General features: G+C 37.0%; 2 protein-coding genes across 7 annotated transcripts in view; one reads left to right on the top strand and one right to left on the bottom strand.

Moving 5' to 3' along the window:
* LOC100023051 (zinc finger protein 420-like) overlaps window positions 1-16,315 on the top strand; it is a 28,207-nt gene extending 11,892 nt beyond the window's left edge. For 2 of the 3 annotated variants that reach the window (XM_056825686.1, XM_056825685.1), the window contains exons 3-5: window positions 456-582; window positions 2,172-2,267; window positions 3,097-16,315. In XM_056825686.1, coding sequence (XP_056681664.1) covers window positions 456-582; window positions 2,172-2,267; window positions 3,097-5,609 — 2,736 coding nt within the window. In that variant the 3' untranslated portion in view covers window positions 5,610-16,315. The remainder of the gene's footprint in view (window positions 1-455; window positions 583-2,171; window positions 2,268-3,096) is intronic. The other variant, XM_007492343.3, reaches the window with a different exon arrangement.
* Window positions 1-27,225, bottom strand: part of LOC100023417 (zinc finger protein 420-like) — a 621,149-nt gene that overhangs the window by 163,527 nt on the left and 430,397 nt on the right. The gene's annotated exons all lie outside the window — the stretch shown is intronic.

Genomic DNA, 27,225 nt, shown 5'->3' with positions numbered 1-27,225 from the left:
TGTTTGTCTCAGCAGATAGATTCCTAAGTATTTTATTTTGTCTAGGGTGATTTTAAATGGAATTTCTCTTTCTAATTCTTGCTACCGAGATGGATTGGAGATATATAGAAATGCTGATGACTCATGCAGGTTTATATTGTATCCTGCAACTTTGCTAAGGTTGTTGGTTACTTCGACTAGCTTTTTGGTTGATTCTCTAGGATTCTTTAAGTATACCATCATATCCATCCACAAAGAGTGATAACTTGGTCTCCTCATTGCCAATTTTAATACCTTTTTCAGTATTCCATTGGGTTTTGAACAGCTGGTCTCCAGTGCTGGCTCTGCCACTCATACACTTTAGGAGCTTGAGTAAATTCTTTCTGTGTTTCAGTTTCTTTCAGTTATTTGATCAGGGTTGTACTAGTTGGATTCTGAAGGTTCTGATCTGTGCCTCATTACTTTTGCTGATTTAGGGATCAATAACAGTCAAGGATGTAACTGTGGACTTCACGCAGGAAGAATGGGCCCTGTTGGACCATTCTCAGCAACAGCTATACCTGGAGGTCATGCTGGAGAATGTGCAGAATCTACTCTCTGTGGGTACGGACCATTTCTTCTGTTGACCCTGAAACACTCATTAAGGAAATGTCTTCATTGCAAGCCAAATATATAGGATTTTGAGCCTTTTTGTGTGATTAAAAGAGGAAAAGTGCTAATATTTGCCCTGGGTTCTCCTCCTGTCTTCTTTGTATTTAGGGAAAAAAAAAGTTAAATTAATAAGAATCCAAGTCATTCCCTAATTAACAAATGATTAAAGGTTATGAATAAGCAGTTTTCAGATCACTTCTTAAACATATGGAAACATATTCTAAATCCCTCTTGATTAGAGAAGTAAGTTAAAAGCCCTCTGAGTTACTACCTCACCCCTTCCACATTGGCTAACATAACAGTAAAGTAAAATTAGAAAAGTTGGAATGAATGTGGAAAAATTGGGACATGTAATACATTGCTGATCCATCCATTCTGGATAGTGATTTGAAATTACTACACAAGTGTCAAAATGATGCAACCTTTTTGATCACGTAATACCACTACTAGGTCTCTACCCCAAAAAGATCAGAAAAATTTGAAGGACTTACATGTTGGAAAACATTTGTTATTGATGTTTTGGTGGTAACAAAGAATTGCAAATTGAAGTGATGTCTATCAGTTGAAGAATGGCTGAACAAATTGTGGCATGTAATGGTATTGAAATTCTATTTTGCTTTAAGAAGTGATGAATGGGATGATTGAAGAAAGACCTGAAAGACCGACATGAACTGATACAGAGTGAGACAAGCAGAGCTAGGATAACATTGTACACAGTATCAGTAATATTGTGGAATGGTCAACTCTGGTAGACTTGACTAGTCTCAGCAATACAAAGATCCAGTACAATTGTGAGGGACTTATGACAGAACAGCTCCAGATAAAGAACTTTTGGAGTTAGAATCCAACTGAAAGCAAACAAGTATTCAGTTCTTTATTTGGGCTCTTGTTTTGAGATTGTGGTTTTCTGATTATTTGCTTACAAAAATAAATAATATGAAAATAATATTTTAAAAGAATTGCAAAAGTGTAGCTCACAGCCCCTAATTCTGCTTAGTCTAGTGAGTTCATCCTTATTCCTCCTTCACTCTTTCCTCAAATTGCAGGCCACATGTTTGGAATGGAAAGGAAGGAAATAAACACTTTAAAATACCTGCTCTGTGTCCTCTACTGGGTAAAGGAGTTCATTCATTTAACTACATTCCTATGAGTTTGGTACTCTTGTTGTCCTCAATTCATAGTGGAGGCAACTGAGGCAAACAGAGGTTAATTAACTTGCCCAAGAGCATCTACTTGCCATCCCTCTGACGATCAATTCAATTTGTTTTTCAGTCTCCCAAGTTCTTTTCTTTTACCCCTTTGCTACCAGCTGCCTTTAATTTGTAAATAGTGGAAATTGTGGAATGTGCCTATCTTATTACAAGAGGTAAATAAAGATGGAATTTTCTGATTGCAAATAGGTTCCATGATCTCTGCTCTCCTGCAAATGTCCCAACAGTAAATATAACAGACAGCATTCCGTAGGGCTTACTTGCATGCTGTTAAGAAGACCATATTCTTTATTTTCCTTTGCTAATTCTTTACCTCTTTCTTATGGCCAGGGCTTCTAGTTCCTAGAGAAAATGTTATCTCCTGTTTTCAGCAAGGGGAAGCACCATGTCTGCTAGAGCAAGATTGTCCAAGGAGCTCCTGTCCAGGTGAGTGAGGTGGAAAGAGGCATATAAAGCCCATTATCCCAAACAATTCTATCTGTTGTAGTGAAGAGAGTACTAGACTTGGGGGCTGGCAGGCTATTTCCAAATCATGCTTTTCATTTTCTGAAATGGGATGGGAGATGGGAGGATGGGAGACTCAGTATATATATATTTACTATGTTTGTACTAAATGACATAATATCTCCATCTATATAGAAAAGAAGGAAACTTATGTTCCACGTTGAAAATTAATACATAAGAGTTAAAGGGTAAAGTTGTTTCTCAGCTTAGCATATAAAATTTACCAGAATGACAATGTGATAGTGCATCTAAAATGATTAGAACAGAGTATCTGGAAGATTACCTGAGATTCACAAAACTTGAGAATAATCAAAGCATAGCTTTTTAAGAAAGATAGAAAGGATAATGAAGAAAGACTGTGGACAATGCTTGCTCACACACAGGGTTTGCGTTGTAGTCTAGCTGCCAGGAAGTTGATCAGGTCATTCCTCCATTCATGAGTAAAGATAATTCTATATGTGTTGCAAAGTATGATAAGGATCTTGTACCCTCCAATGTCACAGGTCCATTGTGAGGTTTCATTGTTATTGTATATGAAAATATTTCTAAAATTATCTTTCTTGCAGATATGACCAAATAGTGTATGCAAATACAGGTTCTGCTTGTTTAAGTTTCAAAACTCCTTTTTGCTTGTGGAAATAGAAGAAAAATTATTGACTTTCTGCTATCAGAGAAAAGAACATATATTTCTGTGTGTATGTGTGTGTCCCCTTCTTCCTCCTGCGTTAATATCATTATTTGTTTTCTTCAGAGGCAAAGACTTGTTTTGAAGTGAAGGAGATGTTTGAAAAATTGAGCCATTGTGTTGAAGTATGTGGTCCTCAAAGATTCATGACTGAGGTTCCCTGTGACTTCATTTTGAGAGAAATCTGTGACTCCAATATGAAGGTAAATAAAAATCCAAAGGGTGACTGTGAAATTGATGAAACTGCAGAGAAATTCAGCCAATATTCAGTGCCAAATCGGTATACAAAATTGACCTCGGAGGATGAGTGTTCTCAGGATAGCAAATCCAGCAAATGCTTTCCTGAAGAAGGTCTTATTCAGTCCTCTGGAAAATCTCCTGAAATGCCCATGTATAAAGACAACCTAGGGAGAATGGGCTTTGGCTGGCATTTAGAACTCATTAAACATCCAAAAAGTAAATATGTAAGGATGGTTTGTGTGAGTAATAAAGGTAGGAGACCTTCCAGTCAGAACTCTGAGAGTGCTGTACATCAAATAATCCACTGCGGAGAGAAACCTCATGAATGTAAGCAATGTGGAAAGATTTTTACCGAGAGGGATCATCTTGCTTCTCATCAGAGAATCCACACTGTAGAAAAACCTTATGAATGTAAACAATGTGGAAACTCTTTCACAGAGATGGGCTCTCTTATAGAACATCAGAGAATCCACACTGGAGAAAAACCCCATGAATGTAAAGATGGTGGAAAGACTTTCAGACAGAGGAACAGTCTTGTTGCATGTCAGAGTTTCCATGCTGGAGAGAAACCTTATGAACGTAAACAGTGTGAAAAAGCTTTCACAGATAGTTCCCAGCTCGGTAGACATCAGAGAATCCACAGTGGAGGGAAACCTTATGAATGTAAACAGTGTGGAAAGACTCTCACAGAGAGGCGCTCTCTTGTTGCGCATCAGAGAATCCACACTGGAGAGAAACCTTATGAATGTGAACAATGTGGAAAAGCTTTCACACATAGGGACTCTTTTACTAAACATCAGAGAATCCACACTGGAGAGAAACCTTATGAATGTAAACACTGTGGAAAGACTTTTACAGAGAGGCGCTCTCTTGTTACACATCAGAGAATCCACACGGGTGAAAAACCATATAAATGTAATCACTGTGGAAAAGCTTTCAGACAAAGGATCCATCTTGCTACACATCAGAGGATCCACACTGGAGAGAAACCTTATGAATGTAAACACTGTGGAAAGACTTTCACATATAGGAACTCTTTTACTAAACATCAGAGAATCCACACTGGAGAGAAACCTTATGAATGTAAACAGTGTGGAAAAGCTTTCAGAGATAGTTCCCATCTCGTTAGACATCAGAGAATCCACACTGGAGAGAAAACTTATGAATGTAAACATTGTGGAAAGACTTTAACATCGAGTCGCTCTCTTGTTGCACATCAGAGAATCCACACTGGTGAAAAACCATATAAATGTAATCACTGTGGAAAAGCTTTCAGACAAAAGAATAATCTTACTAGACATCAGAGAATCTACAGTGGAGAGAAACCATATGAATATAAACAGTGTGGAAAGACTCTCACAGAGAGGTGCTCTCTTCTTGAGCACCAGGGAATCCACACTGGAGTGAAACCTTATGAATGTGAACAATGTGGAAAAGCTTTCACACATAGGGACTCTTTTACTAAACATCAGAGAATCCACACTGGAGAGAAACCTTATGAATGTAAACACTGTGGAAAGGCTTTTACATCGAAGCGCACTATTGTTGCACATCAGAGAATCCACACTGGCGAAAAACCATATGAATGTAATCACTGTGGAAAAGCTTTCAGACAAAGGATCCATCTTGCTATACATCAGAGAATCCACACTGGAGAGAAAACTTATGAATGTAAACACTGTGGAAAGACTTTAACATCGAGTCGCTCTCTTGTTGCACATCAGAGAATCCACACGGGTGAAAAACCATATAAATGTAATCACTGTGGAAAAGCTTTCAGACGAAAGAACAATTTTACTAGACATCAGAGAATCCACAGTGGAGAGAAACCTTATGAATGTAAACAGTGTGGAAAGACTCTCACAGAAAAGCGCTCTCTTCTTGAGCACCAGAGAATCCACACTGGAGTGAAACCTTATGAATGTGAACAATGTGGAAAAGCTTTCACACATAGGGACTCTTTTACTAAACATCAGAGAATCCACACTGGAGAGAAAACTTATGAATGTAAACACTGTGGAAAGGCTTTTACATCGAAGCGCACTATTGTTGCACATCAGAGAATCCACACTGGCGAAAAACCATATGAATGTAATCACTGTGGAAAAGCTTTCAGACAAAGGATCCATCTTGCTATACATCAGAGAACCCACACTGGAGAGAAACCTTATGAATGTAAACAGTGTGGAAAGGCTTTCTCACATCGGAACTCTTTTACTAAACATCAGAGAATCCACACTGGCGAGAAACCTTATGAATGTAAACAGTGTGGAAAAGCTTTTACAGATAATTTCCAGCTCGGTAGACATCAGAAAATCCACACTAGAGAGAAACCTTAAGAGTGTAAACAGTGTGGAAAGACTCTCACAGACAGGCACGCTCTTGTTGCGCATTAGAGAAACCACACTGGAGAGAAACCTCATGAATGTAAACAATGTGGAAAGGCTTTCACACATAGGAACTCTTTTTCTAAACATCAGAGAATCCACATAGGAGAGAAACCTTATGAATGTAAACTGTGGAAAAGCTTTCACAGATAGTTTCCAGCTCGTTAGACATCAGTGAATCCACACTGGAGAGAAAACTTAGGAATGTAAACTGTGTGGAAAGACTTACACAGAGATGCTCTTTCTTGTTGCACATCAGGGATTACATGCTGGAGAGAAACGTTATGAATGTAAACACTGTGGAAAGATTTTAACATCGAGGCGTTCTCTTGTTGCACATCAGAGAATCCACACTGGGGAAAAAAACATATAAATGTAGTCACTGTGGAAAAGCTTTCAGACGAAGGAGCAATCTTGCTACACATCAGAGAATCCACACTGGAGAGAAACCTTAAGAATTTAAACAGTATGGAAAGGCTTTCACACAGAGAAATTCTTTTACTAAACATCAGAGATTCCACACTGGAGAGAAACCTTATGAATGTAAACCGTGGAAAAGCTTTCACAGATAGTTTCCACCTCATTAGACATCAGAGTATCCAAACTAGAGAGAAACCTTAAGAATGTAAACAGTGTGGAAAGACATTAACAGAGAGGCTCTCTCTTGCTCAACATCAGAGGATTCACACTGGAGAGAAACATTTTTGTGGGGATTGAAAAATTAGTGCTATTCTCAAGATAATAGTTATTAATAATTAAGTTAGTAAACCTGGTATCCACTCTTTCTCCGCCTCCCTCATCAAGCTCCCATCAAGACAAGATTACCCCACCCTCCATCTTTCTCCCCGTAGGACAAAACTTTACAGCCTTTAAATGATTGGCCTTTTCTTAGACTCTCATATACTGTGAATCTTAAAATTTACTCAGACTGTACTTTAGAAGTTTTGGTTAAGCTATTCCCCTCTTGTAACAATGGAGATACTTAATCAGGAATGTATTGGGAACTTTTAAAATTACTGCACCCTACTCAGACAGTGCCTTAGGGGAAAATAGAGTTGTAAACTCCTAATTGAACAATGAAAGTCCCCAACTCATACCTTATACTAAAGCTGAAACCTTAAGCTAGGTGGTCTATTTTTAGATCTAATACAAAAAGGTGTTAAGTACTGTAAAGGTTAAATTAATCATAAAAAGGGCAAGTAACTTACAAAAGTCAAGCTTAACACAGAGGTGTGAAGTACTCAGAAGATTTTATCTAACCAGAGAAGGTGAAAACTAAAGAGTGGTGAAAACTAAGAATGGGCAGTCCTGGAAAAAAAAAAGCATCTACTGTCATTAGTAGAGTTGAAAATTTAAGGGAGGTGACATAAGAGAAAATTTCTTTCAAAGGAGAAGTCAGTTCAGGTAATTCAGTTTTGCATTGGAATTCAGTTCATGATTGAGATATTCTGAACTCAGTTCAGGAGATTCCGTGGAGGACTGGCGCTTACTTGGAGACGATCTTGTGTTTAGTGATAAAGACTGACTCGCTCTCCCTTAGGCTCAGGCCTTGGCTCCCTTTTTCTACTGCTTGGCTCAGCTTGAACCAGAGCAATTTGAATTCATTCTCTCATTCTCTCTCTCTCTCTCTCTCTCTCTCTCTCTCTCTCTCTCTCTCTCTCTCTCTCTCTCTCTCTCTCTCTCTCTCTCTCTCTCTCTCTCTCTCTCTCTCTCTCTCTCCCTCCCCCTCCCTCCCTCCCTCCCTTCCCCCCCCCCAATAGTAGTTAAAGGGATTGTACTTTGACATTTTCTAAATCCCCACAAATTCTCCTATTTACATTTTGAATGTATAGAATGTTGAAAGGATTTTCCATGAAAGGTATCTCTTCCTGCACATCAGATCATCCACATTGTAGAGAAACTTTATAACTGTCATTAATTTGGATAGGCTTACACATAAAGCTCCACAGTTGCTTCATGTCAGAAAATCTTTACTGGAGAGAGACCTCATGAGTGAGACTGATCTTCAAGTTGGCACTTTTAGCTTTTTTGACATAAGAGGATCCACACTAGAGAGAGCCTTTAGAAATATCATGAGTATGGAAAGGCCTTCGGGCTAATCATCTCTTATTCCCATTGAGAATTCCCTTTGAGTTGGATAGAAATCTTATTTCTGTCATGAATGAAGAAAGACATTGAATTGGAGAGTTCAGACCTTGTTCAGAGAAAATGTCTTCTGCCCAGATCAGTTCCAGATGGATATCCTGTAGGAAGGCAAGCCAGAGATCATATCTCTTATATCATATCAGAAGATTCATAGTGCAGAAAAACCTCATGAATCTACTGAAGTTTTATGTTTTCCTCAGGAGGAGAGTGATGGTGATTATTAAGGCAAATGTCAATTATAATAAGTCTGAAGGATCACCCCATATCTATTAGTTTGGGTATTTTAGCAGAAAAGGATAGTAACAAAAGTTGGAAATGTGGGAAAACTGAGATACTAATGGAATATTGGAGGACTGGTGAACTGATTCAACCCTTTTGTAGGGAGTAGTTTGGAACTAAGTTAAATGGGCATTAAGAAATAAAAAGAAGAGGACATATATACATATATATTTTAAAGAAACACTCAAAGCTGCTCTTTTTGTGGTGACGAAAGAATTGAAAAGTAAGAGGGAGATCATCAGTTGGGAATAACTGAGTAAATGGTGGAATGTGATTGTGATTGAATACCAATGTTTTATAATTAATGAGGACAAGGAGGAGCTCAGAAAAACCTGGAAAGATTTGAGAAATGATGCAGACTGAATTTTGTGATACCATGAGAACATTGCGCATTGGAATAATTGGAGCAAAATAATTGTGAATTGAGGTATTCTTAACAATACAATGATCACAAATAATTCCAAAGGACTCATAAAATTTCACCTCATGGAGAAGAGTTGTATCATCAGTACTGACCAATATTCTTTCTGGAATGAAGGTGTGTAAAGGGAATGATTACAGGAAAGGCTTCCCCTTGAGTTCATACTTGACTATACATAGCTGGAGATAAGCATCAATGTCCCTAGGGAAGGCACAAACTCATAGACTATCCCACAGAGGAGCAAAAATTACTAATGGTTATTCTTCCTCACTATTTTTTTTTTGGCATTTATCTATTACAGTTATTTTAGCCATTCCCTTGTTAATTGGCACTTACTTTTTTTCCTTTTTCCCTTCTGTCACGTATAGATCTTTACCAACGAAATAAAATAAGAGTGCATAGGGAAGTTGTGGAAGGGTTGGGAACCTGGTCCCCACTGTTCAGTCCTTTCTCTCCAAGGACTCAGGCTCATGATGCAGTTGGTTGATTTCTGGGTCTGAGCAGAAGTCCTACCCTTCCGATGAAGTAATGTAAGGGTTAAAGTAGGAGTTTTGACAAAATAAAGGAGCAGCTTTTAATAACAAGTTTTAATGAGAACATAGTAGAGTTATAAGCTCATTATCCCTTTAAGCCAGAGAAAGAAAACTTCTAGCAGATTTTAACAATTAATAATGTAGTTTAATTAAAATATAGACAGTAAAAGAATAGAATGAATATAGTAAAGGAGAGAAATACAGGAAAGAGGGAGAGAAAGAAAATTTTCTAATGTCTATACTAGTTATCCTATAAGTACCTATAATTACTACCTAAAACTACCTATATCTACCTATAACTGCCACTAATAACCACCCCACAAAGTTCCAACCCAATCCAGCCCAATCAAAACCAACCCAATCAGTGTTTAATCCAATGCCAATTAGGTCTGTCAAAGAAGGCTGGCCACCTCCCAACCCAGAAAAGGTCAAAAAGCCCTCTAAAGCCAAAAGGCCTTCTCAGGAAGTTCAGGTCCACCTTTATATTCCATCAACTAAAAGCCAACCACCAATCTAGCTCACTCTCAGCAGTCAATTTCTCAGCAATTGCCAGCCCTAACTGTTAGCAATCCTTTCATCTCCTTTTCCTACCTCCCTTCCTGTCTCAATGTTTTCTACTTCCTTTCACTATGGGCTGATTAATCCCTACATATGTATTGTCTGCAGACCCCCAGGTCTCCCATTAAATAAAAAAATAATTTTTTTTGCAGGAATAATGGAGGATTTGAGGTGTCCAAATCCACCTTGTCTCTGAAAATATCAACTAATGATTACTTAGGGGATATCCTCAGAGGAAGCTGGAGCTTGTTTGATCTCTCTCACTCTTTCTCCCCTTTTATTTCTTCCTTAATATCTTCCCCCATTGTAAAAATAAACTACCATGAATTCCATTTTCTTTTAGTAATTCATTTTGGGATTTAGAAATTAAATTCCTCGTGACCAATTAAATATTCAGTCCAACCATGAATTTAACAATCTGGCTTCGGTTGTGACAGAATACCCTCAATCTTCTTAACTTTCCTAAACTTTTCCTTTACTGTTGTGACTATCTCTATGTCAGCTTTTAATATCTTGCTTTTATCAGCTGTAGAGGTAAGGTCAAATTTGTTTTTTTCCTCTCCTTAAATTAAATAGAACACAGCTGTTTTAATCTCAGCAATAGGGCCCTAAGGTCCTATCTGGGGGAGCTGTTTCTAAATCTCCTTTTCCTTAGGGAACAAACAACCCAATTAGCTGATCCTCACTGACAATACTAACTGACTGGAGTGTTCTTAACTAGCTATGAGAAAAATCTGTCAAAATTTTAGCCTTGTTTCCCTCTGCCCTTTCACCCCAGAAGAGTTAATTGGATTAAAACTTGAAAAGGGACCACACACACACACCTAAAAAATGTGGTTAGAGCCAGTATACAACTTAATTAACAACTGGCTTTTCAGTAAAATAACCAAAATTGGACAAACATTGTTCTTTGTCTATTTCATAATCCCAGAAAATGTATGGCAGTGACTATGCTTCTCACTGCTCCTGGTTGGGATTTTAATTGTTGGAGCTCTAATATTGTATCTATTATTCTCTAAGAGAAACCTGGAAAATACCATACATAAGCTAGATAATCAGATAGGAGAATTGTGTCATTCTCCACTTGAAAAACCCATTTCCCAGTCATACCAACTAATTATTCCTTCTACTACTCAACAAAATGCAGTACTAAAAGCTCAGCTTGAATATAACCCAAGTTGACTTGAAATTGTGGAGGAGAGTTTGGGGGATACGATAGCTTTCATAAAAAAAATGAAATGTATTTAATACCACCTCAGAGTAGGAGTGACTTATCTCTTCATACTTCCTCATTATCAGAATCTCTGTCCCACCCTGCTCTACAAAATATAGTTCCTATTTCGCAAACCATCCCCTCCCATACGCAATTTACTCTTTCCTCTACTACCCAACTCACTCCTCCCCCCATTTATGCTGACTGTCCCACCCCCTCCACCCTAATCCCCCATCCTGACCATTTTTCCTGCCCAACCCCCTCTACCGTGGTCCCACACCCCACCCATGCATCCTGCCCCGCCCCCTCTGCATTCCCCCCCCCAACCCCTGCTCCTTCTTTTGCCCCTCCTTTCTACCCTGCCCAATTCATTTTCCATACTGCTCCTACCTCTCATCTTTTTGGCACCATGGGCCTGCAACCTCTCCCCCTCAGCTTGCCCACTCCTTCCCCTTCTCTTACCTAGCCCATTGAAAATGGAGCAAGAAGCCTAGAGACAGAAACACAAGACAATTCAGATAGAAATGTATTCCCTTTAAGGGAAATTCCAACTTTCAATAAAAATGGGAACTTGGTATCTATAAGACAACATAGACCTTTCAGTCCTGAGGATTTAAATAAATTCAAGGAAGACATTCCAACATTTGATGAAGTCAATATTGATTATAAAAAGATTGGAGAACATATTTAAAACTTTTGACCCCACTTGGATAGATGTTGAAAATTTATTAGAAAAATTTCTGACAGAAAAATAAAGTCATCTCTTTGGCTAATCAGAAACGAGGTAGGGGAGCAAAGTACTGGCCAATGGAAAATCCACATTGGAACCCAAATGTTGAACCAGATTATACAAAACTAAACCAGGCCAGAGAAGCATTATGGCAGCCATGAGAGAGTGCTCTGATAGACCAGACTCATGGTCTAAATTCAAAAGGACCAAATAAAGTAATAAATGAGACTCCCTCCCACTTTATGGACAGACTTTTTGATGTGGGGAACACATAGGTGGTGTTTAATCTAACCAGAGAAAGAGACATTAGACAAATACATAGACAATTTGTTAAGAATTGTTCAGTGGTAAAAGACTACTGTAAAACTAGCTGCCGGAACTGGGACTCTATGGACCTTGAGGAATTGAGGAGAGTAGCAGTCTACATTTATAAGGGCCATACAAAAAGATGGGAGGAAAATAGTAAATCAGTGGAAGACTTACAGAAATAAGTTGAAATGTTAAAAAGAAAATTAAAAATCAGGGAGAGACCATACCTCCTGTGCAGGAATGCACAGATAAATCAATAACATGCCTTTACTGTGGAAAAAGAGTCCATGTAATAATGGTCTGTAAGAACTGGCTATGGGAAAAAAGAAAGACAACTTTAGAAATAATAATTATAGAAATAACTATAATAATGATATTAGAAACCACAACTTTAGGAATGAAAATTCTAGAAATAGAAATTGGGAAAATAACTCAGACCAAATGTAAAAATGGAGAGTTGAACTCTAGACTTCGTTCCTTAGAAGTCCTTGCTCACTTCCCAAAACACCTTGTAACCTCTCCTGGTCCAAGAGCTAGATGGGGTATTTAACCTGGTTGTAAAGGCTTCTAAGCCTCTATCCTACTTCCACTTCAGAGCATACAGGTATTTTTATCATGTAGGTGAGGTTGAATTGGGCCTCTTGGTCCACCTAGACACGTGCTTTCTTATTTTGTATTTTCTTTATATTTTAATTCTCAATAAACCTCTAAAAATATAAAACCTCTACCAGAAAGAAACTAATTTCTACCTGCCTCAGTTTCCCCAAATTTTAACTATTACAGTTGCCCACATGAGGTAGGAGCATTGTTGCTCTGATAGAGAACACAGGCATTTTCTGATCAACGAATTACAAGGTATGAAATAACCTTTCTAAACAATGAAAATTTTACTCTAAAATGCTGTACAACCCTTAATCCTGCCACCTTGCTTCCAGATTTGCCAACTTCAGGAGAACCATTAAACAGTTGTGAAACACTAGTGTCCATGGCAGAAAAGCCTCTGGATGATCTCTTGGACACTCCCTTAAAAAACTCAGAAAAAACTTATCTTATTTACTGATGGTTCTTCTTTCAGGAGGGATGGCATACAATACAGTGGAGCTGCTGTAGTCACAGAATTTGCCACTGAGTGGTTATCTTCGCTGCCCTCTAACATTAGCGCTCAAGGGGAGGAACCCATAGCTCTCAAACATGCCTGTATAATTGCCATGGGTAAAAAGGCAACAATTTATACAGATTCTAAATATCCTTTTGCCATTTATCACTCAGTTGGAATGCTATGGCTCCAGAGAGGATTTTTAACCTCAGCTGGAAAATGTATAGCTAATGGAGTAATTATTAATGAAGTCCTTTCTGCTCTTCAGGTACCTGAAGCCCTAGCTGTAGTTCATTGCTCTGCCCATACAGGTGGCACTGATCCTGTCTCTATGGGAAATTACCAAGCAGATGCTGCTGCAAAGCTAGCAGCCATAGAAGGGCCTGAATTACTTTTAACATTAACAACCACTGATGACTTAAATTTACCACTTTCGTATAATGAAAAGGAAGTGGAAAAATGGAAACAAAAATTCAAAGCAAAACAGATCAATGGAGTATGGGTGTCACCTGAAGGAAAACCCCTGCTCCCTAGAAGTTTCTATCACTAAATTTGCCAATCTGTTCATAATAATGGCCACTTTGGTGCCCAGGGCATCGTGGACTCTGTTAGAAGAGTATGGATAGCCCCTGGTATAACTACCACAGCCTCTAAAGTGTGTTCAGCTTGCTCTACCTGCAAGGCATATAAACAACATGCCTTTTGTGGAAAAGTCTTTGGTGGGCTCCCTCTGGATTACACACCTTTTGAGCACCTGTCCATGCCAAAGGCTGGACAATATAAATTTTGTCTGTTCATAGTAAACCAACTGACCAGATGGCCGGAAGCATTTCCTGCGACCCAAGCCACAGCGGCTTTTGTTGCTAAGGTCCTTTTTAAAGAAATTATTCCTCGCTTTGGCCTGCCAGCACATATTGATTCCGATAGGGGAAGTTGTTTTACTGATTCTGTTCTAAATCAGACATATTCTTTCTTGGGGATAACTCCCAAATTCCATGTTCCATATCATCCCCAGAGTTCAGGCTAAGTTGAGGATGAACAAAGAACTTAAAACCATGATTGGAAAATTATGCACTGAGACCCATTTAAAATGGCCTGAAATTCTCCCTCTGGGCCTATTTTATCTTAGAAGCAGGCCTAGAGGAGACCTACACATCTTACCATTTGAAATGCTTTTTGGACATCCACCTATACAGGCTAAGCCTTTCTCCCCGGCATATACATCACTATTAGTGGGAGATACTACTATTGCTTCCTATATACAGGAATTACAGCACAAACTGTGAACTCCATGAATCTGGAGCTGCAGGACAAGCTGGATCACTAGACTTCTCACTTCATGACCTGAACCCAGGAGACAACGTGTATATAAAGAACTTCCAGCATAGAGGAGCAACTCAGCCTTCCTGGGAAGGACCATTCCAAATATTGTTAACTACTCCAACATCTATAAAGGTTGGAGAAAGGGACTCTTGGATTCATTGCTCACATGTAAAGAGAGGATCTTCTATTGAGACTGATTGACTGTATCTTATATATGCATTGGAGATAACTACCTATTGACAAGTGGAACTGTTTTATTTTATTTCTAACACATTGAATTCCTGAATTTATTTTTTCTTTTTTCCTTTTTCTCTTTTCCTTATTTTATTATTATTTTTCTTTTATTAAAATGTTTTATTTTTTTCCCTTTTCTCATTTCTATGTACTTAAGGTACATACATTCAATATTAATTTTTATTCTACAATAATATTAGTTTAAATATATATACTTACTGTATTATTAATACGTACGCAAACAGCTTTAGACTATGGGAACCTGCCATTTGTTGATAATTGTGGGACTATGATTAATGTTTCTGTCTGATTCCAGGACAAGATGTACACAAAAGAGCCATTGCTTAGGGCCAACAATAAGCCAATCCAGGATGGATTGATGCACTTTTAAGCCAATACTAAGGATTTGAACCTAGTGTGAAGATTCGAGGTTACTGTGTTTAACATTGTTAAACATAGGCTTTCCTTTGTGTCCACACTTACTCTAAAAATACAGACGAGTATCCCCAAACCTTGGCTCCTGGTCCCTTTTCTGACTTTCATAGTATAAATGCATCATTGCTTAGATCATTTTAATTAGGCCCTGATTCAAGGACCTGTTAGAGATATATTTTTCCTTTACTTAGAATTTTTACACATAAGACTTTGATAGTCTATATTTTATCCAATATTTTCTTTTGTATTTGGATTTTCCTGGTATCTTTTTAATTTCTCTTCTCAATTGATTCATATACCTCATACCTCAGCCATGCATCCCTGAGTGGTCCTGTGTTTTTCAATCACCCACAACATGGGGAAATGTAAAAAAAAATTATTTTTTAAATTGCAAAGTTTAAATTCCTTTTAAGAAGAATTTCAGGTAAACTAAGATGCTACCTCTCTGAAACCAGAAACTGAACTGTTGGAGAAGACACCATGAAGATACCTCCAGATTACAAGCTGCACAAAATAAATCCAAATTGAACTTTGGGTGTAGTTGATTGAACATTTATTTGTATGTATACTTTCATGCCAAAGAGGACTTCCCCCTAACTGGCTTTTTGTCAATGCGTCCAGCAATTATTGGTTTTGTTCTTTTTTTTTCTCTTATCCTCAAATTATTGTAATCCTTAAATTGATTATGTTTTCATGATCCTTTGGGAAAAAAAAACTATTTTTTTTTTCAAATGATCACACGGGGCTATGTAAAAATGGAGATTTGAACTCTGGACTCCATTCCCTAGAAGTCCTTGCTCACTTTCCAAAATGCCTTGTAACCTCACCTGGGCCGAGAGCGAGATGGGGTATTTAACCTGGTTGTAAAGGCTTCTGTGCCTCTCTTTCCTAGTTCCGCTTCGGACAAGACGGGTCTTTTCATCATGTAGGTGAGGTTGAATTGGGCCTCTTGGCCCACCTAGACACGTGCTTTCTTATTTTGTATTTTCTTTATATTTTAATCTTCAATAAACCTCTAAAAATATAAAATCTCTAACAGAGAGAAACTAATTTCTACCTGCCTCAGTTTCCCCAAATTTTAACTATTACACAAATGACCCAACAACAATATAACATAAGTGGAATTCCTCCAAGAAATAGTAAGGGTGCTACTGCCCTTCCATGTGGGGCAGAAGGTGGTGCCTCTTAGTCTCTATTGATTTTGTTGATATTAATTAACGCTTTTCAATTTTGTCTTCCCTCTAAATAGTAGCATAGAAGAAGAAATGGATTTTTTAATACAGTACCTCTGTTACTGATTATACCTTCTATTGATAATGAATAATTGACTATATTGATTGTATTTAAGTATTGATTAAAAGACTTCCCTATTGATTAATCTATACTATTTTATTGCACTTTATTTGTGTCCTACAGTATTTTTTTCTTTCTCTCATTTTTGTGTTTGAAGCACATGTAATTGTATTGAAAAGATTTTCTTTTAACTATTATTGATTTGGGCAATAACCTAAGATATCTATTTTCTTATAATAAAAATACATACCCCAAAAGCTTTAGACTATGGAAATTTGCCATTTATTGATAAATGTTATGGGACTGTGATTTATAATTGTATCTGATTCTAGGGAATAAGATAAAAAAAGGAGCACAGATTTTATCTACATTGTGCTGTAGAAGCACAGATTTAACTTGAATAGTGCCAAATAAATTGAGCACACAGGTCAAAAAAGAAAAGAAAGAAACCAATCCAAGTGGGATTGATGAACTTCTATGCCAGTATGAAAAGACTTGAACCTACTGTGAGACTCGAGGTTGCAGCACTTGACAAATGTTAAGACACAGGCCTCCTTGAACCACACTCTTTGTAAAATACTATCTGTGAAACTACCTAAGAATTGGCCAGTTTGGCTCCCTTATCCCTGAGAAGTGATGAAATATCAAAGTAAGGAATGACACTTCCCTACCACACACAAAAATCTAGTCCCTTTTCTCTCATAGTATAGAAACTTCCTCTAGTCTTGGCTGCAAATGGGTAAGTGAAATATTATTGTCTTCTTTTCTCCAGACATATGGGATAAAAGTTACTTTAATTAGACCCTAATACCAGGGCCTGTTATGAATTTATTCTTTTTTAATTCAGAAATTTTATATACATAGTTTTTGATATTTTGATTCTGATTTTGACTTTTTTATTTCTCTCCAAAGCTTAAATTTTTCCTCTATTTTTCTTGTATGTTTTTGGATTCTTTTGATAATTGACTCATACACCTATAACTCAACAACTTTGAGTTGATCTGGGTGTTGGTGAACACCTTCAGGTGGGGATTGTATTGTATTTTTATTTTTAAAAATCCAAGATTTAAATTTTTTGAAAAGAATTTCAGGAAAAGAAGTTCAGTAACTCCTTGAACCCAAGGAATGAACTCTTCAATGAAAGAGAAACCTACACTGCATCAAGAAGATCCAGAATGAATTTTTGGGTGCAATTGATTGAACAAAAGGAGATTGAACATTTATTAGAAATGTACACTTTTTTGCCAAAGGGGACTGTCCCCTAATTTAGCTTTTTGACAATGTGCCTAGCAAAACTTTGGTTTTGCTTTCTCTTCTATTTCCCTCTTATCTCTATCTATTGTAATTTCCTCTTAGAAAGTGAAATATTGCATATATTTGTAGATAGAAGTTTTTAGGGGTATAAGATGATTCTGTTAAATGATCAATGGGGAAACTAGTCTCCCAATGATCATCAAGGGGAGAATTGTGAAGATTGTATTTGGCTCTCCCCTGATTGTAAGAATGAAGGTACTTAGCTCTTCCTTGTTTGTGAAGATTAAATTGTAATCCCCTGTCTATTTTTTAGATTTTAATCCCCAAAGTGTAAACATAGTACAAGATATTCTACCCATTTTGGATTTTAACCACAAAAAGGTGTGAACACCCATTTCATACAATGAGTGGGAGGTCTGTGACCCACATGTGAAAGAGTGAGCAGTCTTGGAGTGGAACTTCAGCTGTGATTGGTAGATGTAAAATGTATGGGAAGTGACACAAGAGAAAAAGGTATTTAAAAGTGGAAACAGACAGAGTTATCAGGCTAAAGAGAAACAAGACACAACTCCCTTTATAACCAAGAGGCAGAGCACCCTCTAGTCCCTCTAGGACATTGGTAAAGGAGACTTGTTTTTTACTTATGGAAATTTCATGCTTCCGTTGAAAAACCATATTGTTCTTGAAGAAATAGCCATACATTCTTTATTGGTAAAATTCTAAATGCTACACAATGAAACATTTCAACCACATGAACAAAGTCCTAATTACTCCTCCTTGTGATAATTACATTTGTTCTAATCAGAGATTTATTATAATGGTGAAGGGGATAAGAATTTCACTTGTTCTTTTAGCTGACAAGGAAACAAGGATATTTAAGCACATCTCTTCAGTTTTTTAGGTGAGGCACTTCATAAAGTGAGTCCATATCCCCTGAAATTCAATTATTGAAACGTATTTATGGAAGCTTCATCAGACTAACATTGTAGGATAGTTTATATGTTACATTATACAGGTTCTTATTTGTCAGTGAAGCAAGCCTTATCACAAACAGGTGTGTGGGTGTGTGTTTGTGTGTGGGTGTGTAATCAGTGATAAGTGAGTAACATTCTGATCACTCAGAGGTTAACTTTCATGTGTACTTAATCACTTATCCCTAGTTAGCTATGTGTTACCTTGCATTCCATCCTGTGAATCTTGAAATTTCTCAGACTTGTGAAATTGTGAAATGTTAAAAATTGGGGAATTTTTTATTGGGACAATTCCCTATTGGGACTATTCCCCATTTTAAACAGTGAAGCTACTTAGATCTAAAATGTGAGAACTCTACTTAGATCAAAAATGGGAAGACCTCTACTCCACCCATACTTAAGACTGCTTTAGGGGAGAAAACTCCTTGCTGAACAATGAAAAATACTTATACCCATACTTAAGCCATGCCTATTTTTAGAATTAATACAAAGGGGTGCTAAGTACCTATTAAAGGTCAGGCAACTTGTAAACTTGCCAGGACAAAAAGGTGAGAAACTTACTCAGAGATTCTAACCTACTCAGGTGTGGATTACTAAAAGGATTAGTCTACTCAGCTGTGAATTCAGAATGGGCTGTCCTTTGGAAAACGTCTATTGTGATTGGTAGATGGAAGAACTTAGGGGAGGTGACATAGGAGAAAACCCCCTATATAAGAAAAGGACAGCCTGTTGAAAAGCAGTCCCTTGAGAAGGAATCTCTTGAAGGACAATCTCTAAGGAGGTCTCTCAAGGGAGGCTGACTCTGGCTGGAACTCCCTCTGGGGAGACTCTGTCCCCCTGAATCCTCGATTGAACACATGTTACGGTGAGTGATTAGGACTGACTGATCTTTTCTTTTAGGACTTAGGCCTGGGTTGGCCAGGACTGCCTGGGCCTGCCTATTCTTTTCTCATTTATTTCCTTTTTCCCTCTCTCTCTCTTTCTTTGATTCCTCATTTTATTATTAATTAAATTCTCTATAAAACCCAGTGGACTTGGGTATATTCATAATTGGGAATATTTCCCTGGCGACCACATTAAATATTTGATTTAAAACAAGACACTGTGGTGAAAAACATATATTCTGCAGTCACAATTTACTCACCCACTCTTATATCTACTATAATTTATATCTTCCACTATTTTACTCACTACAGTTACAACCTCAACCATTTTAACTCTTACAGTTTATGGCATCCACTCTTTTAAATGCCACAATCCTGACCTCTTTTTTTGTTCTGATGTTCTTTTGTTTCCTGACCTTCCTTTCTCAGCCCAAGGTTTCTTGGATTCTAGCCTCCCACATGCATAAGCTGCTTGACCTTCTGAGGGGACTGGGTCAGTTTACTTAAAGAAATAACAGGAATGGATTAATCTGTTTATTCTTCTTCAATTGTACTTTTTTCTCCAACCTACTTCACCTATTCAGACTACTTTATTTTCTCCTTTCATATATAGCCAATTGTACAGATTAAAATTAATATTCAATATTCCAAGTATTATTTTAATACTATTTATTAAAAATCAACTTAGATCAAAGGGAAAAGTAAATCCAGAGAAAAAGCCCAGCCACGCCTAGCTCCACACCTAGCTCCACTCCAATCTAGCCAGAGAGAGCTTCCAGGGGAGAGAGACCATGGACAGTGGAAACAGAATTTAAACTCAAATCAACCTAAATGATGCACAAATAGGAAAAGCAAAAGGGCATTGTGGGAAATATAGACCCCAGGGTTCAAGATTCCAATCAATACATATTCCCCTGTGATCCTTTGGGAGACCTGTCTTCCCAAGGTATCATGAAAACATTACTTACAATTTGGACTATAGGTATATACAAATATTACTGTTTTTTTCAAGGGAAATTACAATAATTTGGGGATAAGAGGAAAATAAAAAAGGAACAAAACCAAAATAGGTGCATTGACAAAAATCCAATTAGGCGGCAGTCGCCTTTGACATAAGTGTACATTCAAAACAAAAGCATTTCAATCTCCCCAAAGATCAAATTTGCCATATCTAAAAGTATGCTTTGGATCTTTGGTGCAGTGTATGGTCTCTGAAGACATTTTCATGACTTCTAGATTCTAGGAGGTAGTCTCTTGTTCTAAATTAGGCTCAAATTCAAGTCAAAATTCATGACAATAACATAGTACCCACACTGAGGAAAATTTTAATACATCTCCCCTAAGGAGGATACAGTGATACACATAGGAATTACACAGGGATACATGGTCGAGTCATAAGGCATATGATTCAGATATCATAAACATGAAAGTAATTTTTAAAAATAACCTATATGAAATATTAAATATAAAAGAACTTGAAAATTTTCTGGGAAGGAGAAAAGAGAAGAAAAAGAATATCACAACTCATCAGGTTCTTGTAGGGATCCATGTCCCATAAACATGCAACAACAATGTTACTAACCAAATTTAGCAGCCTGGACTACAGTAAGTTGTCACATCATTAGAGAAAATAGAAAACGAGACTAGATCTTGAGACAAATAGGAAATAGAATTCCCCAGTTCAACCCTTTTCTTTGCTTTTTCAGGATAATGGAGTCAGAACAATTAATGTTACATGCTTGATACAGAGTGCGGTACAAGGAAATCCTGCATGTAACACATGTTAAACAGCCACAACCTTGAGGCTAATACATGATCAAGTCATTCTGCTTTTTGTGCATAAAAACATCAATCCCCATAGAATTGTCGTGGTTTCTTTTACCTTTTTGTGCTCATTTTGCACTTTGCAAGTCAAGTTCTGTGCTTCTTTGTGGTCCATTTTTCCTTTGGAGTAGACATAGTCATCGAGCAGAAATCTCATAATACTTAAATAACCAGTGGCAGGTTGCCATAGTCCAAAGCTTTTTGGGTATGCTTTTATATACTAGCTAAATGGACATCTTAGCTTATTCTATTGCAAAAAGTAAAAATAGTTTAAAAAAAACATTTCAATACTAGTAACATGTTTCAAGGCAAAAAATGAGAAAAGAAGAGAAAAAAATCAAATACTGCCTTTAGGAAGAAAACAAAATGTTAAAATATGTATATTTCATAATTAAAGAGGTTAAAGTATAGAGACTAGTTTTTTTTAAATAACATTCATTTCCTCTTTGACTTACTACAATCCCCAGTGTGTGTGCAAATGAGGTAGATAAAGCAATAATACATTCAAGAAAATACCAAAAAAAAATTAGAAAAGGCAAAAATTGTTAAAAAGGCACATCAGGTTAATACAAGTCACTAATTCAGATTTTCTTCTTTGAGGTAGTATATTTGTTGCCCTACAATGCAATTTGTGCAAATAAAAGGATCAACCAAATAAAGTGCAACAAAATAGTACAAGTCCAGCAATAAAGATGTCTAATCACAATCAATAGTCAAATACAATCAGTGCAAGCAATTATTCATCAACAGATGAATATTTTATTTGTAATATATATATATATATATATAAACCCATTCTTATAAGTTCCCCTCTCATAATTAATGCTGTCCAGTGTTTAAATGTGGACGTTGTGAGATTTAAAATGGTTGAGGTCTTAAACTGTAGTGACTAAAATAGTGGAAGATATAAATTGTGATAGATATAAGAGAGGGTGAGTAAATTTGGCTTAGAAATATGTTTCACTACAGTGTCTTGGGTTTTAAAATCAAATATAAGGTGGTCACCAGGGAAATATTCCCAATTATACAAATACCCAAGTCAATTGGGTTTTATAGAGATTTTAATTAACAATACAATGAGTAATCAAAGAAAGAGAGAGAGAGTAAGAAAGGAATAAGTATGAAGGGCCTCAAGCCAATATGGCCTAGACCTTGCGTCTTAAAAAGAGAAATCAGTCAGTTTTTTATAACTCACCATAAGATCTGTCTAAGTAAGGATTTCTTTTTTTTTTTTTAAATATATTTTATTTGATCATTTCCAAGCATTATTCGTTAAAGACATAGATCATTTTCTTTTCCTCCCCCCCACCCCCCATAGCCGACGCGTAAGTCCACTGGGCATTAGATGTTTTCTTGATTTGAACCCATTGCTTTGTTGATAGTATTTGCATTAGAGTGTTCATTTAAAGTCTATCCTCTGTCATGTCCCCTCAACCTCTGTATTCAGGCAGTTGCTTTTTCTCGGTGTTTCCACTCCCATAGTTTATCCTTTGCTTATGAATGGTGTTTTTTTTCTCTCCTGGATCCCTGAAAGTTGTTCAGGGACATTACACCGCCCCTAATGGAGAAGTCCATTACGTTCGGTTATACCACAGTGTATTAGTCTCTGTGTACAATGTTCTCCTGGTTCTGCTCCTCTCGCTCTGCATCACTTCCTGGAGGTTGTTCCAGTCTCCATGGAACTTCTCCACTTTATTATTCCTTTGAGCACAATAGTATTCCATCACCAACATATACCACAGTTTGTTCAGCCATTCCCCAATTGATGGGCATCCCCTCGTTTTCCAGTTTTGGGCCACCACAAAGAGCGCAGCTATGAATATTTTTGTACAAGTCTTTGTGTCCATTATCTCTTTGGGGTACAGACCCAGCAGTGCTATGGCTGGGTCAAAGGGTAGATATTCTTTTGTCGCCCTTTGGGCATAGTTCCAAATTGCCCTCCAAAATGGTTGGATCAATTCACAACTCCACCAGCAATGAATTAATGTCCCTACTTTGCCACATCCCCTCCAGCATTCATTACTTTCCTTTGCTGTTATGTTAGCCAATCTGCTAGGTGTGAGGTGATACCTCAGAGTTGTTTTGATTTGCATCTCTCTGATTATAAGAGATGTAGAACACTTCTTCATGTGCTTGTTAATAGTTTTGATTTCTTTATCTGAGAACTGCCTATCCATTTCCCTTGCCCATTTATCAATTGGAGAATGGCTTGATTTTTTGTACAATTGATTTAGCTCATTATAAATATGAGTAATTAAACCTTTGTCAGAGGTTTCTATGAAGATTTTTTCCCAATTTGTTGTTTCCCTTCTGATTTTAGTTATATTGGTTTTGTTTGTACAAAAGCTTTTTAGTTTGATGTAGTCAAAATTATTTATTTTACATTTTGTGATTCTTTCTATATCTTGCTTGGTTTTAAAGCCTTTCCCCTCCCAAAGGTCTGACATGTATACTATTCTGTGTTTACCCAATTTACTTATGGTTTCCTTCTTTATGTTTAAGTCACTCACCCATTTTGAATTTATCTTGGTGTAGGGTGTGAGGTGTTGATCTATTCCTAGTCTCTCCCACACTGTCTTCCAATTTTCCCAGCAGTTTTTATCGAATAGTGGATTTTTGTCCCAAAAGCTGGGATCTTTGGGTTTATCGTATACTGTCTTGCTGAGGTCGTTTTCCCCCAGTCTATTCCACTGATCTTCCTTTCTGTTTCTTAGCCAGTACCAAATTGTTTTGATGACTGCTGCTTTGTAATATAGTTTTAGGTCAGGGACTGCAAGGCCCCCATCATATGTGTTTTTTTTCATTAATTCCCTGGATATCCTTGATCTTTTGTTCTTCCAAATGAACTTTGTTATGGTTTTTTCTAAATCAGTGAAGAAGTATTTTGGTAGTTCAATGGGTATGGCACTAAATAGATAAATAAGTTTGGGTAGGATGGTCATTTTTATTATATTGGCTCGTCCTATCCATGAGCAGTTAATGTTTTTCCAATTGTTCAAGTCTAGTTTTAGTTGTGTGGCGAGTGTTTTGTAGTTGTGTTCATATAGTTCCTGTGTTTGTCTTGGGAGATAGATTCCTAGGTATTTTATTTTGTCTAAGGTGATTTTGAATGGGATTTCTCTTTCTAGTTCTTGCTGCTGAGCTGTGTTGGAGATATATAGAAAAGCTGATGATTTATGTGGGTTTATTTTGTATCCTGCAACTTTGCTAAAGTTGTTGATTATTTCAATTAGCTTTTTGGTTGAATCTCTAGGATTCTTTAAGTAGACCATCATGTCATCCGCAAAGAGTGATAACTTGGTCTCCTCCTTGCCTATTCTGATACCTTCAATTTCTTTATCTTCTCTAATTGCTACTGCTAGTGTTTCTAGTACAATGTCAAATAGTAGAGGTGATAATGGGCATCCTTGTTTCACTCCTGATCTTATTGGGAATGCATCTAGTTTATCCCCATTGCAGATGATATTAGCTGTTGGTTTTAGATATATACTGTTTATTATTTTTAGGAATGACCCTTCTATTCCTATGCTTTCTAGTGTTTTTAATAGGAATGGGTGTTGTATTTTATCAAAGGCTTTTTCTGCATCTATTGAGATAATCATGTGGTTCTTGCTAGTTTGCTTGTTGATGTGGTCAATTATGTGGATGGTTTTCCTAATGTTGAACCAGCCCTGCATCCCTGGTATGAATCCTACTTGATCATGGTGAATGATCCTTCTGATCACTTGCTGGAGTCGTTTTGCTAGTATCCTATTTAAAATTTTTGCATCTATATTCATTAGGGAGATTGGTCTATAGTTTTCTTTCTCTGTTTTTGACCTGCCTGGTTTTGGAATCAGTACCATGTTTGTGTCGTAAAAGGAGTTTGGTAGAACTCCTTCTTTGCTTATTATGTCAAATAGTTTGTATAGTATTGGGGTCAACTGTTCTCTGAATGTTTGGTAGAATTCACAGGTGAATCCATCAGGCCCTGGGGATTTTTTCTTAGGAAGTTCTTTGATGGCTTGATGGATTTCAATTTCTGATATGGGATTATTTAAGAATTCTATTTCCTCTTCTGTTAGTCTAGGCAGTTTGTATTTTTGTATATATTCATCCATTTCTCCTAAATTGGTGTATTTATTGCCATATAATTGGGCAAAGTAATTTCTAATGATTGCCTTAATTTCCTCCTCATTGGAGGTGCTGTCCCCCTTTTCATCTTTAATGCTGTGAATTTGCTTTTCTTCCTTCCTTTTTTTAATTAGATTGACCAGTACTTTGTCTATTTTGTTTGTTTTTTCAAAGTACCAGCTTCTTGTCTTATTTATTAAATCAATAGTTCTATCACTTTCGATTTTATTCATTTCTCCCTTAATTTTTAGGATTTCTAATTTGGTTTTCTGCTGGGGATTTTTAATTTGATCGCTTTCGAGTTTTTTCAATTGCATTTCCAATTGATTGATCTCTGCTCTCCCTTGTTTGTTAATATGAGCTTTCAGGGATATGAATTTGCCTCTGATTACCGCTTTGGCTGCATCCCAAAAGGTTTGAAAGGATGTTTCGCCATTGTCATTTTCCTTGATGAAATTATTAATTGTTTCTATGATTTCTTCTTTAGCTAAACGGTTTTGGAGTATCATATTGTTTAATTTCCAATTGGTTTTAGATTTGGTTTTCCATGTACCATTACTAATCATTATTTTTATTGCCTTGTGATCTGAGAAGGCTGCATTCATTATTTCTGCTTTTTTGCATTTGTGTGCTATGTTTCTGTGACCTAATGTATGGTCAATTTTTGTGAATGTGCCATGTGGTGCTGAGAAGAAGGTGTATTCCTTTTTATCCCTATTTATTTTTCTCCATATGTCTATTAATTCTAATTTTTCTAAGATTTCATTCACTTCTTTTACCTCTTTCTTATTTGTTTTTTGATTTGATTTATCTAAATTTGATAATGGTTGGTTTAAGTCTCCCACTAGTATGGTTTTATTGTCTATTTCTTCCTTCAATTCTCCTAGTTTCTCCATTAGAAATTTGGGTGCTATATTATTTGGTGCATACATGTTGATTAATGATATTTCCTCATTGTCTAGAGTCCCTTTTAACAAAATATAATTACCTTCCCTATCCCTTTTGATCAGGTCTATTTTTGCATTGGCTTTATCAGATATCATGATTACCACTCCTGCCTTCTTTCTATCAGTTGAGGCCCAGAAGGTCTTACTCCATCCTTTAATTCTGACCTTGTGGGTGTCAACCCGCCTCATGTGTGTTTCTTGAAGACAACATATGGTAGGGTTTTGGATTCTAATCCATTCTGCTATTCGTCTACGTTTTATGGGTGAGTTCATCCCATTCACGTTCAAAGTTATGATTGTCATTTGTGGACTCCCTGGCATTTTGATTGCCTTCCCTAATTCTAACCTTTTCTTCTTCGGCTCTACCTTTTAGTCCAGTGATTTACTTTGAATCAGTCCCCCTTGTCCCCTCCCTTGATGTTTCCCTTTTTAGTCCCTCCCTTTTTGTTCCCTCCCCTTCCCCCCTCTCTTTCCCTCCCTTTTTGTTCTCCCTCTCCCCCTCCCCCCCTTGGTTTTCCCTTCTCCTTACCCTTGTTGGGTAAGATAGAATTCAAGATCCCAATGGATCTGGATGTTTTTCCCTCTCAGAGTTGATTTCCCTGAGATTGAGGTTTAAGTAAACCCCCCCCCTCTCTTCCTCTCCTTCTTATAGGAGTTTTCTTCCCCTCCCCTTCCCCTGTGAATCTTTGTGTGAGAACCATTATTCTATTTGGTCTTTCTTTACCCCCTATTTATACATTACATTTTCCCCACATATTAGTATACATAGGTTGATATAAATGTAGTCCTTATAGAAGAGAGTTTGAGTAAAAGAAGATAACATTTTTCCCCTTTCCTTAATATTTACCTTTTCAGGTATTCCTTGCTCTTTGATTTTCGGTATCAAACTTTCCACAGAGCTCTGGTCTTTTCTTTGCAAAAAGTTGGAAGTCTTCTATTTTGTTGAATGCCCATACTTTCCCTTGGAAGTATATAGTCAGTTTTGCTGGGTAGCTGATTCTTGGTT

This window comes from Monodelphis domestica, chromosome 4 (assembly GCF_027887165.1).
Source record: "Monodelphis domestica isolate mMonDom1 chromosome 4, mMonDom1.pri, whole genome shotgun sequence".
In the NCBI taxonomy this organism is placed as follows: domain Eukaryota; kingdom Metazoa; phylum Chordata; class Mammalia; order Didelphimorphia; family Didelphidae; genus Monodelphis; species Monodelphis domestica.
Note: the sequence above shows the minus strand (reverse complement) of the source record. Positions and strands in the feature narration are given on the sequence as shown.